At 37.7% G+C, this 17745-nt stretch overlaps 1 protein-coding gene across 8 annotated transcripts in view; it reads left to right on the top strand.

The window, feature by feature from the left end:
- DENND4A (DENN domain containing 4A) overlaps positions 1 to 17745 on the top strand; it is a 122062-nt gene that overhangs the window by 56904 nt on the left and 47413 nt on the right. For all 8 annotated transcript variants that reach the window (XM_032251003.1, XM_032251001.1, XM_032251002.1 and 5 more), the window contains 5 exons: positions 670 to 888; positions 3320 to 3465; positions 13268 to 13401; positions 16595 to 16730; positions 17068 to 17274. In XM_032251003.1, coding sequence (XP_032106894.1) covers positions 670 to 888; positions 3320 to 3465; positions 13268 to 13401; positions 16595 to 16730; positions 17068 to 17274 — 842 coding nt within the window. The remainder of the gene's footprint in view (positions 1 to 669; positions 889 to 3319; positions 3466 to 13267; positions 13402 to 16594; positions 16731 to 17067; positions 17275 to 17745) is intronic.

Raw genomic sequence — 17745 nt, 5'->3', positions numbered from 1 at the left:
AGATGGTGAGAGAACAATGGAGATAATTCTGGATGAAGATTTGAAAAGTCTGTTTATATAAGTTCTTATTATTATTCTCTTTTCTGTGTCTTGTCATTTCCCCTCTAAGGGTATGTGTGAAATGGTAGTGGTATGGGTGGTATAGACGACTTGGCTGTTGATTCTTTCTAGTGTAAATACTCTGAGCCTATGAATGATATGTATTCCGACATGTATTTATGTTGGACAGCTTTCTGATATTCTGTTGCTTTCTAGGCTATAATCGTTATTTATTATATATAGTTATTTTAGAACACGAGCTTTAAAAAACATTTTTGTAGAGACAGAATCTCTCTATGTTGCCCAGGCTAGTCTTGAACTCCTAGCCTCAAGTGACCCTCCTGCCTTGGTCTGGGATGACAGGCATGAGCTACATGGCCAGGCTGAACCTTTTCTTCCTGGTGGCAGTGAGATAAACGGGTAGCGCTGTAAATTTGGGTAAAGTCTACTCAGCAGAGCCTACAAAATGCTATGGCAAGTTTTGCTAAGGTTTATATGTGATTAAGTTTTATAAACAAAGAGTTGAGGTGGCTTGGGTCCTTTTCAAAACACAACAAAATTACATTGATACCATCATGAGTGTTAGTTTTGTGATTTTGGAGAAAACACTAATACTGTATGTCTTCACAGTGCAGCAGAGACCAAGAGATGATGGACTAATGGATTTAGCAATGAATGACTATGATTTTAATTCTGGAAAGAGGTTGCACATGATAGATTTGGAAATCCAAGAGGCATTTTTGTTTTTCATGGCCTCTATTTTAAAAGGTTATAGATCATACTTAAGGCCAATAACACAAGCCCCATCTGAGACAGCCACCGATGCAGCCTCTCTTTTTGCCTTACAAGGTGAGTGACTGCATAGTTTTAAAGTTTTCATGTCATTGAGCTTAACTTTGTGATGATTCAATTGCTCTCTGTGCTAATAGCTCATATTTATGAGAATACATACCTATTTTGAGGAGAATGTGAATACCAGCTTTGTTGGTTACCCATTTCCATAGGACTAGTTATTTTTCAGGCATATTAGATATAATGTTATACCCGAGTGAGTTAGAAGGAAGGCACCACACTCTGAGATCTAATTGTGAGTCCTTTATTGCTGGCAACTGAGAGTCAGCTCACGCTCAAAATCTCTCAGCCATGAAGAAGGGGTTAGATTTCCTTTTATATGTTGCTCAGGGTAAGGGGGCAAAGCGGAATTTTACAGAAGCAGAATAAGCAGGTTAGGGGAGGAGGCTCCCATGATTGTTGATTAACTAAGGAGGGTATACACAAGCAGTTCTCATGATTGCTGGTTATCAAGGGGGGCATTTGGTACTTTACATACAGTCAGTCAAAGGGGTATTCACAATAACAAGTGGGCTTGTCAAGCAGGATATAGTTACAACAGTTTTATGTTTCTGTAGTTCTAAGAACACGTGGCCCAGCACAGTGTGACCCAGGTATGCACTCAGGGGGGAAATGGTGGAGGGGGGAGCCAAGATGGAGTCAGTTAGGCTCACTTCTAAGATGGAGTTAGTTTGGCTCACCTCAAAAATCCCATTAGCCAATATACAGAAGAAAAATATAGAGCCTCCCAACCATACACCAGCTGTACTTTGTTTTGTCACTTGTGTTGAGATACTGATACTTTCAGCTTTCAGAGCAGCAGGCAGTGTTGGGGATACAGAGGAACCTCTGGAATGGTCACCTCCAGGCTTGAATAACCTCATTTATTTTAATTCAGTATACTTCACAAGTATTTTCAGATATTGTATACTGTACAAATATTTACAAATATTTCCTGTCTGTGCCATGAAGTAAAAAAAGTTGGGAATTTCTGGAGTGCAACTGGTTTTATAATACGTATTTTCTTTTGAGGTGAGCCAAACTAACTCCATCTTAGAAGTGAGCCTGATTGACTCCATCTTGGCTCCCCCCTCCACCATTTCCCCCCTGAGTGCATACCTGGGTCACACTGTGCTGGGTCACGTGTTCTTAGAACTATAGAAACATAAAACTGTTGTAACTATATCCTGCTTGACAAGCCCACTTGCTATTGTGAATACCCCCTTGATTGCATGTAAAGTACCAAATGCCCCCCTTGATAACCAGCAATCATGCGAACTGCTTGTGTATACCCTCCTTAGTTAATCAACAATCATGGAAGCCTCCTGCCTCCTAGTTACCAGCCTCCTCCCCTAACCTGCTTATTCTGTTTCTGTAAAATTCCGCTTTGCCCCCTTACCCTGAGTAACATATAAAAGGAAATCCAACCCCTTCCTCAGGGCTGAGAGATTTTGAGCATGCGTGGACTCTCGGTTGCCGGCAATAAAAGACTCACAATTAGATCTCAGAGTGTGGTGCTTTCCTTCTAGCTCGCTCGGGTATAACACTTCTTTTGTAGTATTTAACATTTGAAAGAGAAATTCATTTAATAAGTATATGTTAAGTACAGTACCTCCAAATGCTGGGCGTTGGGTATATAGTGGTATGCAGAAGAGACATGGCCAACAAAAGAGAAAAAGACGAGAGACATGGTTATTTCTCTCAAGAGCTTAGAGTCAGGAGACTAGGCAGTTAGAAATAATGAGTGAACAACTCCAGTTCACAGCCTTATGTCACAGAAGGCTTTTCTGAAGAAGTAACATCTGATCCATTATCTGAAAGATGAGTAGAAGTTATCCAGAAAAAGGCAAAGTAGGAGAGTGTTGTAGGCAGAGAGAACAGTTTACACAGTCCTTGAGACTGGAAGGAGCTTGAATTCCTGGGCCTGAAAGAAGGCGCAACTGCAGTCTAACTGAGCATAATTAGTAAGGTGAAATCAGGAAATAAACTTTTTATCTGTTTTCAATAAGTTAGACACAAACATGAATGAATAAAAGAGGGGATGTTACTGCTGCTTTGAAAAAGCTGTGTGTGTGTGTGTGTGTGTGTGTGTGTGTGTGTGTTTATTATATATATTTATATGGAGAGAATGAGAGCAAATATATGCGCAGAATATGCAAAGCTTTTGAGGGGAAAGAGAGCAATTATCAAATGTACTACTTTATCATCTTCAAGATGGTGAGAGAACAGTGGAGACAATTCTGGATGAAGATTTGAGAGATCTGGGTTTATGTTCCTTTCTTGTTATTCTCCTGTTTCTTCGTCAGGTCATTTCACCTCTCAGAGCATGTGCAGAATGGTAGTGGTGTGGGAGTATAGATGACGTGGTTGTTCAGATTGTTCCTAGTGCAAATATTCTGTGAACCTATGAATATTATGTATTCTGACATTATATATTTATGTTGAACAGCTTTCTTAAGAAGCCGGGATCGGTCACATCAGAAATTCTATAGCATGATGACCAAAACACAAATGTTTATTCGCTTCATTGAAGAATGTTCTTTTGTTAGTGACAAAGATGCAAGCCTGGCATTTTTTGATGATTGTGTAGATAAAGTAAGTAACGGTACATCTACAATGCCCTAACTTATTTTGTGTGACTATTATAAATGTTATGAGTTGTTTCTATTTATAACTTTTAACAAAATCTAAATTTCATTTTCATCATTGACCACTTATAATGAAAGTTTTGGTGGCTTGCTAGAAATTATAGAATGCACCTCTTAAAATTACCTTGAAGGATTTTACTAAATCATAAGTTTTATTTTAGCAATCAGGTCCCTAATCCTCCCTGCCTACTTACAAAACTGGGAGTTTTTTTGCCTGCCTGTGCACTTCAACTTGAATGTCTGTAATTTTCACCTCTTCTTTTTGTCTGAGTTGGGTCATCACATGCTGAAAGTAGGTGTAAAAGTACAATAAATGTTTTACCTGAATATTTCTCCAATTGAGAATGAGTTTTGAGCTTAAATTAATTAGTTCTATAATTTTAAATTTATGTATGAAACCTTTCCCTTCAGTCCTAGTATCATTAGGTGAGACAGAGCAAGGCAGGTATTCATGCTGGAGAGAGAGGAGATAGTAGAATGGTAGTCCAGAAAGGAGCTTCAAAACCTGAATAGGGTGCAGAAAGAGGAACAGCCTAGCTGGAATACTGGATTCCAAGCCAGATAAGGAGTGTATTCCTGGAGAGGTATGATCTAACATGGAGAAGTAGAGGACAGGCAATCTAAAGAGGGTGTCCATGTTGAGGAGCAGACTGCTGCAGGGTGTCAGAACCTGAACAGGATGAGAAGAGCACTCACACAGAGGTGACCACAACATGAAGTATCAGAGTCTGAGCAGGATGAGGAGAGTATCCTCTTGGGATAACAAGGAAAGCAAATGAGATATCAAGAGTTTGATCTAGATGAAAGAGGTGCCAGCATGGTGGGGTGGGATTTGGTCTGGAGGGGGTTGTCAAAACCAAATTACGGGCTGGGCACGGTGGCTTACGCCTGTAATCCCAGCATTTTGGGAGGCTGTGGCAGGCGGATCACAAGGTCAAGAGATTGAGACCATCCTGTTCAACATGGTGAAACCCTGTCTACTAAAAATGCAAAAATTATCTGGGCATGGTGGTGTGTTTCTGTAATCCCAGCTACTTGGGAGGCTGAGGCAGGAGAATTGCTTGAACCCGGGAGGCAGAGGTTGCAGTGAGATCGCAGCACTGCACTCCAGCTTGGCGACAAAGTGAGACTCCATCTAAAAAAAAAAAAAAAAACAAATTATGGTGAAGAAGTCATCTCTGCATGGGAGAAGTGTGGTGGTAAAGACATGAGAATGTTACATATGGGGGAAATTGATCAAATAAGTATATTAAAGATAATAGGCTGGGCATGGTGGCTCATGCCTGTAATCCCAGCACTTTGGGAGGCCGAGGCGGGTGGATCACAAGGTCAAGAGATCGAGACCATCCTGGTCAACACGGTGAAACCCCGTCTCTTCTAAAAATACAAAACATTAGCTGGGCATGGTGGCGCGTGCCTGTAATCCCAGCTACTCGGGATGCCAAGACAGGAGAATTGCCTGAACCCAGGAGGCGGAGGTTGCGGTGAGCCGAGATCGCGCCATTGCACTCCAGCCTGGGTAACAAGAGCGAAACTCCGTCTCAAAAAAAAAAAAAAAAAAAGATAATAAAGTTTCTTATTGAGAGATTTACAAATACAGAAGTGAAGAAAACTAAGATGAACCCTGTAGTGTTGGAATAGAATTGGAGATTTGGTATAGTCTCATTGGTTTTCAATGCCAGATACAGAAATAAGTATAGATGTAAGCATATGTGTCTGTGTATGTGTATATACACATATATTCCTACCTCTGTACATTGAGAGGACTTGGAAGCAGCCACTGTTGAGCCATTGCTCAACAGCAATGAGCCCACCTAATGTATAGATTTTGTCTTCTAAATACCATTCTCCACTAAACGAATCAGGACTCAGAAAAATGGTCAGCCCCAGATTTAGGGCAAGGACATCATGTGATAAGCCCTAAAGTATCTTTGTCTAGAAAACCAAGAATTGCTCCAAGAATGATGGAGACATGTTAAAACGAAACATACACAGAAGTCAATTTTAAGGGATTTCCAAAGGCAAATCTAGGATAATTTGAACATTAAGTATTAGTAATAGATTACCCCATTGAGTAAAATGAGAAACCATGAGTCGTCACAGGTATCAGTCAATCAGCTGAAAGTCATCTGATGAGAAGCAGGATCTTACATAGTTATTAAGGACCTCCCCACACAATGCATATTAATGGCAAAGGGGAAAAGAGTAACTTTATAGTGGAAAAGCCTGGCAAATACCATTTTAATCAAGTCATCAAAGTGAACATCATCTATAATGGGACAAGTCAACATTGTGTGCCCCTAATTGGCTGCAATGAGAATACAACATCAATTCTGTAATATTCCTGCAAAAATAGATGACCTATATAATCTCAAGGAAGCACTGGACAAACACATATTAAATGATATTCTACAGAATACTTCTGTAATCTACAAAGTATTAAGGTTAAGAAAATAAAGTAAAAATGGAGAAACTTGTCTAAAGTGAAATAAGGAGACTTGACAACCAAACGCAGTGCTTAGTTAAGAACTAGATCTCAACATTATTAGGTTAGATCTAGATTATTATTAGGTTACTGTATTAATAATAACATTATTAGGTTATATCTAGATCATAACATTATTAGGTTAATTGACAAAACCTGAATGTGGCTTAATGATTACATAGTAGTAATGTATTAGTGTGTTGATTTCCAGTCATAATGCATGTTAATTCCCAGTTGATTGTATTTCTACAGGAGAATGTCTTCATTTGTAGGGAGTATAAAACTATTCAGGGATGATGATGGGTCATCATCAGCTCAGCAGCTTACTCTCTAAGATTAAGGGAAGAAGTTACTTGTATTAAAACTTTTCTGTAAATTTGTATTTAAATAGGTATATAGCATCCATGATCTTATGCCCATGATAATAGAAAAAGGGAAGAAATCAAAGTTGTATTATGTATGATCACAACAGTTTATAACTTTGAGATTATCTAAAGAAGTTCATCACTTTCAAATTTATGTGATTGTGAAAGAAAATTAGTGTGTGGTTTTTTTTTAAAAAAAAACAGCCAAAATACAACTCATCCCTTGATATTCAGAAATGGGCACAATTCTGAGTTTAATGTAAATTGGCCTTATTGATTGTTAAATAAGTAACAAATGTGTCTTATAAAAATGAGAAGTGATTCTCACTATGAATAGGAAAATAGTATAATAGGAAAAACACTACATTGGGAATCAGAAGTACGTTAATCTTGACTATTATACTTCTGACTTTAGTCATTTAGTCTTTCTATGTTGTTTTCTTATGTATGTTTTTTAAAATGTTTTGAGGAGAAATTATAGCTGGCTATCTCTTAGTGTTCAGAGTAATGTTGTATAAACTAAAAAGTAGAAAAATGACTATGTTTGCATTTAGCCGGGTTTTATTCCTGTTCATGATGCCTTTATCATTTCATAACAAATGCTCAGTTTTTGAATGATTTGTACATAGGAACAGCAGGAACACATTCAGAACCTTTTAGGCATCTACCTTCCTTCAGTTTAGAACACCTGAGGGATGGTTGATACAGAGAAATACTATTTCTGGTACTGTTGGGGAATTAACAAGTGAAAGTATCCAGAAATATCATCCCTAGTTCTTTCTTGAAAATGCTTTGGAATAGGGAAAAGGTGGATACACGTCATTACCTGCTTAAAACTCACAATTCTTTTTCCCATAGAAACACTGTTATAAATGGTGATTAGCTATATTTCAAATGGTAGCACAGTGTTTTGCTATAAATAAGTATGAAATTTTTATAAGTCGGGCATGGTGGTGTGCACCTTTAATCCCAAGAGGGATTACTGCTGGCTACTCAAGAGGCTAAGGCAGGGAGCCCAGGAGTTGGCGTCCAGCCTGGGCAACGTAGTGAGACTTCATCTCTAAACAAAACCCAACAACGGTGAAGTGTCAATTTTGTATGTGTGGAATGATATGCTAACCACTTTTTAGGACATTTTAAAAATCAGATTTATGGAGATATACAAACAATAAATACACCATTGATGTACAAAGTTTAGTGAGTTTTGACAAACACATATTTCCACGTAACCATGACCTCCAAATATTTTCATCACCCCAGAAAAGGCATTGTTTTGGGGGAAGATTTATTTTCTACAGTTTGGGTAACCTATTTGCAAACAGGGTTCCCCTGCATTTTGTGTGTTGAGCTCTGGTCTATAAAGCTTTGAAAACCTGTTTTTTTTTTTTTTTTTTAATTATTTTTTATTTTTGAGATAGGGCCTCCCTCTGTCACCCAGGTTGGAGTGCTGTGGCATGATCTCAGCTTACTGCAGACTCGACTTCCTGTGCCCAAGTGATTTCCCACCTCAGCCTCTTGAGTAGCTGGGACCACACATGTATGCCACTGTCCTTGACCATTTTTATTTTTATTTATTCATTTATTTTTGAGACGGAGTCTCGCTCTGTCACCAGGCTGGGGTGCAGTGGAGCAATCTGGGCTCACTGCAATCTGTGCCTCCCTGGCTCAAGCAGGTCTCCTGCCTCAGCCTCCCAAGTAGCTGGGACTACAGGCACTCACCACCACACCCAGCTAATTTTTTGTATTTTAGTAGAGATGGGGTTTCACCATGTTGGCAAGAATGGTCTCGATATCCTGACCTCGTGATCCGCCCGCTGCGGGCTTCCAAAGTGCTGGGATTACAGGCGTGAGCCACTGCACCTGGTCTTTTTTAATTTTTTTTTTTATTTTTTGTAGAGACAGGGTTTCTCTGTGGTTCCCAGGTTGGTCTTGAACACCTGGACTTAAGCGATCCTCCCGTAGTAGCCTCCCGAAGTGCTGGGTTTATCGGAGTGGCCACTGTGCATGGTGAAAACATATTTCAAGGAGATAATGTCATAACTCCTTGACAGTTTTGTCTTCATTAGAGCATTATACCAAGAACTTTTTTTTCAGTGTTTTAATCAAAGTTTTATGTTTGTCTTATTTGGTGCTTCTGTTAGGCCATTCTTGTGTTTCTATAAAGAAATACCTGCTCTGGGTAATTTATAAAGAAAAGAGGTTTAATTTGCCCCCAGTTCTGCTGGCTTTAAAAGAAAGCAAGGTGCACGCACCAACAGGGAGCCAATATGTCACATGGCCAGAGCTGGAACAAGAGAGGGAGTGGTAGAGGTGCCGTATGCTTAAATAAAACATCTCATGAGAACTTGCTCACTACCACAAAGACAGAACCAAGCTATGAGGAATTTGCCCCATGACCCAAATGCCTCCCACCAGGTCCCACCTCCAACATTGAGGATTACGTTTCAACATAAGATTTGGAGTAGACAAATATCCAGACCATATCAATGCTTATAAAATTAAATGTTGGCAATAAATAGGAAGATGTGCTTTAAAAAATAATTCCTCTACATTTTTTTTTTTTTTTTGGATTCGGAGTCTCACTCTGTCGCCCAGGCTGGAGTGCAGTGGCGCGACCTCAGCTCACTGCAACCTTCAGCTCCCTGGTTCAAGCAGTTTCCCTGCTTCAACCTCCCGAGTAGCTGGGATAACAGGTGCCCGCCACCACACCCAGCTAATTTTTTTGTATTTTTTTTGTAGAGACTGGGTTTCACCATGTTGGTCAGACTGGTCTCAAACTCCTGACCTCAGGCAATCTGTCTGCCTCAGCCTCACAAAGTGCTGGGATTTTAGGCGTGAGCCACCACATCCAGCCTACATTCTTTTTTTATAGAACAACTGTGGGTTTTTTGGTATATAGAGATGATGTTTCTGTCTGTCATTATGAACTTCCAATGATTTTCTCACATGGTGCTGGGCTTCCATTGGTTGTACGTATGTTCTCACTTAGCTTCCCTGACAAACAGTGGCATACATTTGTATAACTTGTTACTTGTGCAAACCTTACTGAATTGTAAGGGACCAAACTGGTAACCAAGGTTTTGCTAATAGCATGCTTTAGCCAATAAATTTATTAATCCACATGAGAACACTGAATTGGTTGTCAGAATCCAAGTGACAGTGAGAAGAGAGAAGTCTTTGACTGTTCCCTTTTATTTTTGGCCTATTATATGTGTCCTATTCAGAAGTTTCCGTTTTAGCTAAGAACTCAGGATTCTTAGCTAAGTCACATGATTTAAATAAATATTAATGTCTAAGATATACAAGATTTGTAATTTTGCTACTTAGGGTAGTGCGTCCTAAGGAGCATATCTTGGTGCTCATAATTAATACATCATGTTGTCTAGGATTTTCTATAGGCCACCGATTGTTTATGTGATGATAGTCCATGCAGAAGATGACTGGAATCATTACTTAAAGATTATGAATTCTGAGAAGTCTTGAAAAAGAAAATTCTATTAAATATATAATCATTGTTTCTAGGTAGACTATTTTCCTAAAATGTTGTTTATCTATTCAAAGTCTGAATCCAACAAAAGATCACTTACATATAATGGATTAACATTATACTTAAAGATTTTAATGATTACTCTGAAAATCAAAACTGAAAATTAATGCACTAAAACATAATTACTTGTATTTGCTTTATTATAATTCAAGAGACTCTTACTAGAGAAAATAAAGTGTCACAAGATTCAAAATATATCTTAATAAAGTTCATATGCAGTTAGAGCAGAGGTTAATTGTAACCCTGTGTTGTTATTAAGCAGAACTCTCTGAAATGTAAATGATTATACGAGGCTGTTACTACCTTTCATGTTTTGATACCACAGCGACTCACAAAAAGTCTGTGCTTACTATTCATCTGCAAATGTTTTCTGAATATCAGTAACACTTTAAAAAGAATAATTTATGTGGAGTTATTCTTTAGTTGAGTAACTTTGAGGTTTTTTTTTTTTTTTTTGAGACGGAGTTTCACTCATGTTACCCAGGCTGGAGTGCAATGGCGCGATCTCAGCTCACCGCAACCTCCGCCTCCTGGGTTCAGGCAATTCTCCTGCCTCAGCCTCCTGAGTAGCTGGGATTATAGGCACGCACCACCATGCCCAGCTAATTTTTTGTATTTTTAGTAGAGACGGGGTTTCACCGTGTTGACCAGGATGGTCTCGATCTCTTGACCTCGTGATCCACCCGCCTCAGCCTCCCAAAGCGCTGGGATTACAGGCTTGAGCCACCGCGCCCGGCCTTGAGCTTAAGTTTTTAAGGGAACAAATCTTCTTACCTCTGGCAGTTTAGCTATAGAAAATAAATAATATTAGATACACATTAACTGTCTCATGGTTGATGACTCGTATTGAACAAAAATTAGATGTGTGGTATTGTTATTCACTTATTCTCACATGGTGTATTAACTCTTTTGATCTTAGCATATCCAAACAAAACACTTGACTGACTTTAAAAAGCTGGAGTGGGTAATACTGAATAGAGATAAGAAAAATAATACATGAGAACTATGTGAGTTTCATTTATGACTAATTTAAGAACCATGTGTTCCTGTTCTTCATGTGATTATATTTTAAATCCTTGCAATCTGTTCCTGTGGGATGCTGCTTAACTAAAGGCAGTTTTGTGTAACAAATAGTCTGGTAAGATTTTTTTTCTTGGTTTCCCAAGAATCCCTTTCCAGTGTTTTCTGAGCATATTAATGTCTTGTGGGAAAATATGAAGAGAATATGAAAATTATTTTAATTTTATCCTGCTGTGGGTGTTGGATTTCTTTTTCTCTCAGTAGAGACAGATGTCACCATGCTTTCCAAAAGACAGAGATGTCCAACTGATAAATGTAGGATTTATTGCATGCATATTTTTATAATGTTAAAATGAGATTTTTTTGATATATAAGTAAAAGAAAGTATATTTTACCAAGGTAATTTTAATATTTTTGTAGACTTTACGGAAAATTAGAGCAGTAGTCCTGGACCCCACACTTTTTTATGAGATAATATGGCTAGAGAATGGAAAGTAGGCACCAATATGGAGAGAGAGAAGCTGTTAAAAAAGAGTGAGAACTATTAAACAAATTAACATTTCTGGGCATGGTGGCTCATTCCTGTAATCTCAACATTTTTGGGAAGCTGAGGCAGAAGGATTTCTTATAGGCCAGGAGTTCCAGACCAGTCTGGGCAACATAGCAAGACCCCTTCTCTACCAAAGAAAAGAAAAGAAAAATTAGCTGGGTGTGGTGGCACGTGCCTATAGTCCCAGCTACTTGAGAGACTAAGGCAGGAGGATAACTTGAACCCAGTAGTTTGAGGTTGCAGCAAGCTGTGATTGAACCATGGCATTTTAGCCTGGGCAACAGAGCAAGACCGTGTCTCAAAAAAACATTAAGAATCATGATATACTGTCACCAAGGCTGGGTGCAGTGGCTTATGCCTGTAATCCCAGCACTTTGGGAGGCCAAGGAGGGCAGATCACCTAAGGTCAGGAGTTCCTGATCACCCTGGCCAACATGGTGAAACCCCGTCACTACTAAAAATATAAAAATTAACCAGGTGTGGTGGTGTGCACCTGTAGTCCCAGCTACTTAGAAGGCTGAGGCATGAGAATCACTTGAACCTGGGAGGTGGTGGTTGTGGTGGGCCAAAATTGCACGACTGCACTCCAGCCTAGGTGACAGCGCACGACTCTGTCTTAAAACAAAAAAACAAAAAAAAAGGAATCATAATATATATATATGATTTTGTAGGCTGATTTTTTCTCATTTATTGTTATTTTGTGAATGTTTTACTCATTGATTATAATTCTGAATCATGTCCTAATTTTTGTCTGGTTCACTGTGTGGATATACCATTAAAAAACATTTAGTCCGAGAGAGCATAGCATATAATGCTGTTAAATATAATCAATAATTTATATAAGAAGATTTTGAATCTATCAGTTCCTTAAAATGTTAGAAAAATTTTAAAACTCATCTCTGTTATTTCTTGGTATACTCTGCTCTAAATCCTTATCTTCAAGGGTTAACTTTTTAATAATTCTTGCTCTCCCACTTAATCCACATGGTATACGATATATATTTCTAACCTAATAAAGTTCTGTGAAATGTATTTTGTCATATGTATAACATCCTTTTTTATTAATATCAATATTATGCTCTTTAGTTTATGAGCTCTTGTGGGGCAGTTTAGGTTCTATGAAGCTTTCATTTTTTCTGGATATTACTTTGCCATCCAGTGCCTAGTGGAAACAGTACCACTAAAGTGCTTTAGATATTGATGTGACTAGAGTTTAATTCAAGTGTACTTCTACGTATGCTGAAAGAGCTTAGGGAAATTTGTTACATTTAGTATAAATTTTAAAAATGTATAGAATTCACTGTTCTCATCACACAGACACACATGTACGTGCATTTTTAAAGATTATTTCTTGATTACATTCTCATGATTCAAATGTGAAACATTTGAATATAAAAAGGTGTATTCAAATATAAAAAGGTATACATTGAGACATCTGGGTCCTATTCCATCCTTGTCTACGCTATTCCTTTCCTCTTCCTCATATAGGTAATTACTTTTCTTAGTATACTTCTAGTATTTCTTTATGTAAATATAGGCAAAAATGTATATATATTCTTATTTTCCCCCTTTCTTACTCAAAAGGTAGTATACTATTTACAGTTTGCACTTTGCTGTTTTCACTTAATTATTTTGGCGCTCATAGAGAACTTGCTCACTCTTGTTTTTTAATAGCTGTTTAGTATCTAGTGTTGCAGATGGTTTATTTAACCACTTCCCTGTGTATGAACAGTTGGCTAACCAATGTGGGTTTTTTAATATATGTTTTTAAAATTCCTTTAGGTGGATATGGACAAGAGTGGTGAAGTGCGACTTATAGAACTGGATGAATCTTTCAAAAGTGAACATACTGTTTTTGTAACACCACCTGAGATCCCCCACCTACCCAATGGTGAAGAACCCCCTTTACAGTACAGGTATTCAAGAGGCAGAATGTTTGAGATTGAAAGAGAGAAGGAATCCATCATCTGTGGCGTAGCTTTCTAAGGACTGTGGTATTTTCAAAAATCCAAACTTTACAGATCCCTAATTTTTAGGTGGTAAGCAAGCTTATCCCACATCCATTATTAAGCTTTGAGGTATTAAAAGAAAAAATATATAATTTTGCATAATATAGACTTGGGAAGCTCTCTAATGATGCCTGCATAAGTATCTGTCCTTGTAAATGTTGATTACATTCAGTTAGACTCCCCACCTCAAATACAGCACTTCTATTATAGATTTTTGATTTTTTTAAATTAAAGCTGGTCTCCTCACTTTCAGTCCCTTTTTTCATCCCATACACACATTGACTAATATAACCTTGTTTTAAAAAAGATGAAATCTGATATAGAGACAATATTTGTGGCCTTGATTTGTACAATATAATTTTTTAGGTCACTAATTGTTTTCATAAGTTTTAAGCCATGGAAATTCAGAATTATTGAAATTGATCATTGATAATTTAGGAAATTTGGTTAGACACTGTACTAAGCGCTTAGTGTATAGACTTGAATGACACATTGTCCCTGCCTTCAAGTCTAGTGAAGAAGAGAGAAAAGTCCTGAGCGTAATAAAATAAGGGCTATGATAGAGGTCAATGTATTACTTAGTTTCTAATATATATTAATTTTCACTTGAAATTGTAGTTTCTTTTAGAGTTTAAATGATTTTTTAATTCTCCAGTAATACTTTCTTACTTTGTTTAAAGATTCTAAAACCATTTCACATCTATCACCCATTGAATCACAGTTTTTTATTTTCTTTGGAAGAGGATTTTTGAAGACATCCTCATTTATGACTTGGATTAAATTCTTCCTTTTACAGATGAAAAAGTGGTGTGATAGATGTTTATGAATGTTGTTTAATTACAGGCCACTTGATTTGTTAAAGGCATATAAATAGTTTTAATTAGGAAGAAACCTAACTATAATAAAAGAGGGTAGACAGTATTTTTTATACACTACTATAGTCAAATTCCACAGAATAAGAAAATATTAGTAAATATTTTTCCAGTGATGATGATGTTCGTATCACTTTTTAAATGTCTTTTGTCAAAGATATTTAAAGTATTTCTCAATTTTTTTCTTCCTCTCTTTTTTTTTCTAACAAGTTCTCATTTTTAAAAATCTCTTGTACTTTATCCTTATTTGCCTTTTGGTATATGTCACTAATAGCGTTTTGTGTTTTTCTTCTGTGGTTTGGTTTTAACTTTGTAATTTAAATTTTACTTTTAAATTTAGTCCTTTAAGAAAATTTGGTCAGGCGCGATGGCTCCTGCCTGTAATCCCAGCACTTTGGGAATTTGGGGTGGGCGGATCATTTGAGGTCAGGCGTTCAAGACTAGCCTGGTCAACATGGTGAAATCCCTGTCTCTGCTAAAAATACAAAAATTAGCCAGGCATGGTGGCAGGCGCCTGTAATCCTGGCTACTCAGGAGGCTGAGGCAGGAGAATTGCTTGAACCCGTGAGGCAGAGGTTGCAGTGAGCTGAGATCGCACCACTGCACTCCAGCCTGGGTGACAGAATGAGACTCTTTCTCAAAAAAACCCACATTATTCCTGCCTGGGCAACATAGCGAGACCTTGTCTCTACAAATAATTTTTAAAAGTACCTGGGCATGGTGGTGCACACCTGTAGTCTCAGCTACTCAGGAGGTTGAGGCGGGCGGATCACTTGAGCCTGGGAGGTTGAGGCTGCAGTGAGCCATGATTGAGCTACTGCACTCCAGCCTGGGCAAAGAGTAGACACCATATCAAAAAATTAAAAAAAATTACATAGCTTAAAAAGTTTCCATTTTTTTTTTAAGAGTCTTTTTTTTCTTCTTCAGACTACCAATGTAATAATTTTGGTGTAATCACAACCATCATTGGGAAAACACTGTAAATGTCCTTAATGAGCACAGAGAGTCTGCCTCATAAGAGATTACTCATATACTTACATTGTCTATGTAAAATAATGAGGCATTTGAAATAAGACACACAAAATGGTCTTATTATCTCATCATACATATACAATGAATTTTTTAAGGAACATGGTTTTCCTGGATTTCTTTGCTATTTCCTACTCAACGTTAAATCATTACTAATATTTTCTGATTCTGTGGAATTTGACTATAGTAATGTATAAAAAATATTGTCTACCCTCTTTTATTATAGTTAGGTTTCTTCCTAATTAAAATTATTTATATGCCTTTAAGAAAACACTATGTAGTATTCTTAAACAGGTTAAGTTTATTGCTCAGGAGGCTGCTTTGGTTCCTTTCAACAAATCTTTTTCCTAACTGCTGCCTTTCACTTACATACTTACTTATTTATTAATGAAGTTTTGCTGCCTAGTCTAGGCTGGAGTACAGTGGCTGTTCACAGGCAGAATCATAACGCACTACAGCTTTGAATTTCTGGGCTCAGGCAGTCCTCCTGCTTCAGTTTCCTAAGTAAGGGGGATTCTAGGCATTCACTAACTGCATCCAGCCTAGCTGCTAGCTTTTAAATGCCCAGAACATCTTGCTGTCTAGCACCCTTATTGGGCATACCTTCTAATAGAGCACCCATTATAACCTTTTCTTCCTCTTATTTAACCCTCTCAATTTTCCTTCTTATAACTGGTGCCCTGAACCCACTAGCTAACCTGACAAACCAATTCATGAGAATGTGAGAGCTAGGCCTGGTGTGCTAATGTGTTATTTGCATCTTTCTAAGAAGGGAGGTTCAACAGTAAATATGTTAATCCAAAGCAATGGCATTAATGATTGCCCTGTTTGAAAGAGTCCTAAATTGGTGGGCCTTTTACCAACTATGATATTTAATTTGTTTGTTACATATTTACAAGAGTACTAACTTTTAAAAGTTTGCTTAAGTTACTTTGGAGTTGGCTGTCATATTCATTTATATGTTTTTCCCTTTTCCTCAAAAAATAACTTGAGTCTGAATTTGGCTGTTACATTTCTAATTATTATAGTAAGAAAAGCAACATTAGCATGAATATTTGTTGAGTATATATTGTAGCCTGATGAAGAAAGATAGTTAAATTCTAAGTGAAGAAGCCATTGGTCATAATCATATTAACCTATAAAAACTATGATCATCTATATGTGCTTGAGAACTATTTTTTTTTTCTTTTCTAAAACAGCTATAATGGATTTCCAGTTCTTAGGAACAATTTATTTGAGAGACCTGAGGTATTTCCACAAGCAAAGAAGAACAAATTGCCTTCAAAATCAAGTAGTCCCAACAGCCCTTCACCCATGTTCAGAAGAACAAAACAGGTACTTTATCACATTCTTCATGTAATAAAATATTAGAACAAGAAATAAATATTTATCCTTTCTCCCTTCATATATAACTATTACTAGATGATTATGTTCCCCAAAGGACTCTGAAGATGGAGTAATCTGACTTGAAGAAATTAACTAGTTCTCTTGCCCTAGAACTTTATGTGCTGTTTAATATAGATTCAAGCAGAAACTTGAAAATACATTAATTACAGACATATTTTGTTACGGAAACATTATAAAAGCATGTGACTTGTACTTGTTTAGCATTCAGTTAAGTATAGATGCCTACGTGCGTAAATTTATTAGTAAGATCCTTGTATTTTTCCAGGAAATTAAATCAGCTCATACAATGGCAAAGAGGTACTCTTCCATCCCTCAGATGTGGTCCAGGTGCCTACTGCGCCACTGCTACGGCCTGTGGTTTATTTGTCTCCCAGCTTACGTGAAAGTCTGTCATTCAAAAGTCAGGGCTCTGAAAACAGCATATGATGTGCTTAAAAAAATGCAGTCAAAGAAGATGGATCCACCTGATGAGGTAACTGTTATTATTATTACTGTTTTTGAGACAAGATCTCACTCTGTCACCAGGCTGGAGGGCAGAGATGAAAGGTTAAATAAGAGGAAGAAAAGGTTATAATGGGTGCTCTATTAGAAGGTACGCCCAATAAGGGTGCTAGACAGCAAGATGTTCTGGGCATTTAAAAGCTAGCAGCTAGGCTGGATGCAGTTAGTGAATGCCTAGAATCCCCGTTACTCAGGAAACTGAAGCAGGAGGACTGCCTGAGCCCAGAAATTCAAAGCTGTAGTGCGTTATGATTCTGCCTGTGAACAGCCACTGTACTCCAGCCTAGACTAGACAGCAAAACTTCATCACGGCTCACTGCAGCCTTAACCTCTTGGGCTCAAGCGATGCAGTTCTCCCATTTTAGCCTCCCAGACAGCTGTGACTACAGTCATGTGCCACCGTGCCTGGCTAATTTAATTTTTTTGTAGAGATAGGGTCTCA

Source organism: Sapajus apella, unplaced genomic scaffold (assembly GCF_009761245.1).
Source record: "Sapajus apella isolate SASKATOON/1434 unplaced genomic scaffold, GSC_monkey_1.0 scaffold74, whole genome shotgun sequence".
Lineage (NCBI taxonomy): Eukaryota > Metazoa > Chordata > Mammalia > Primates > Cebidae > Sapajus > Sapajus apella.
The sequence above is the reverse complement of the archived record's forward strand: the minus strand, read 5'-3'. Positions and strand labels throughout refer to the sequence as shown.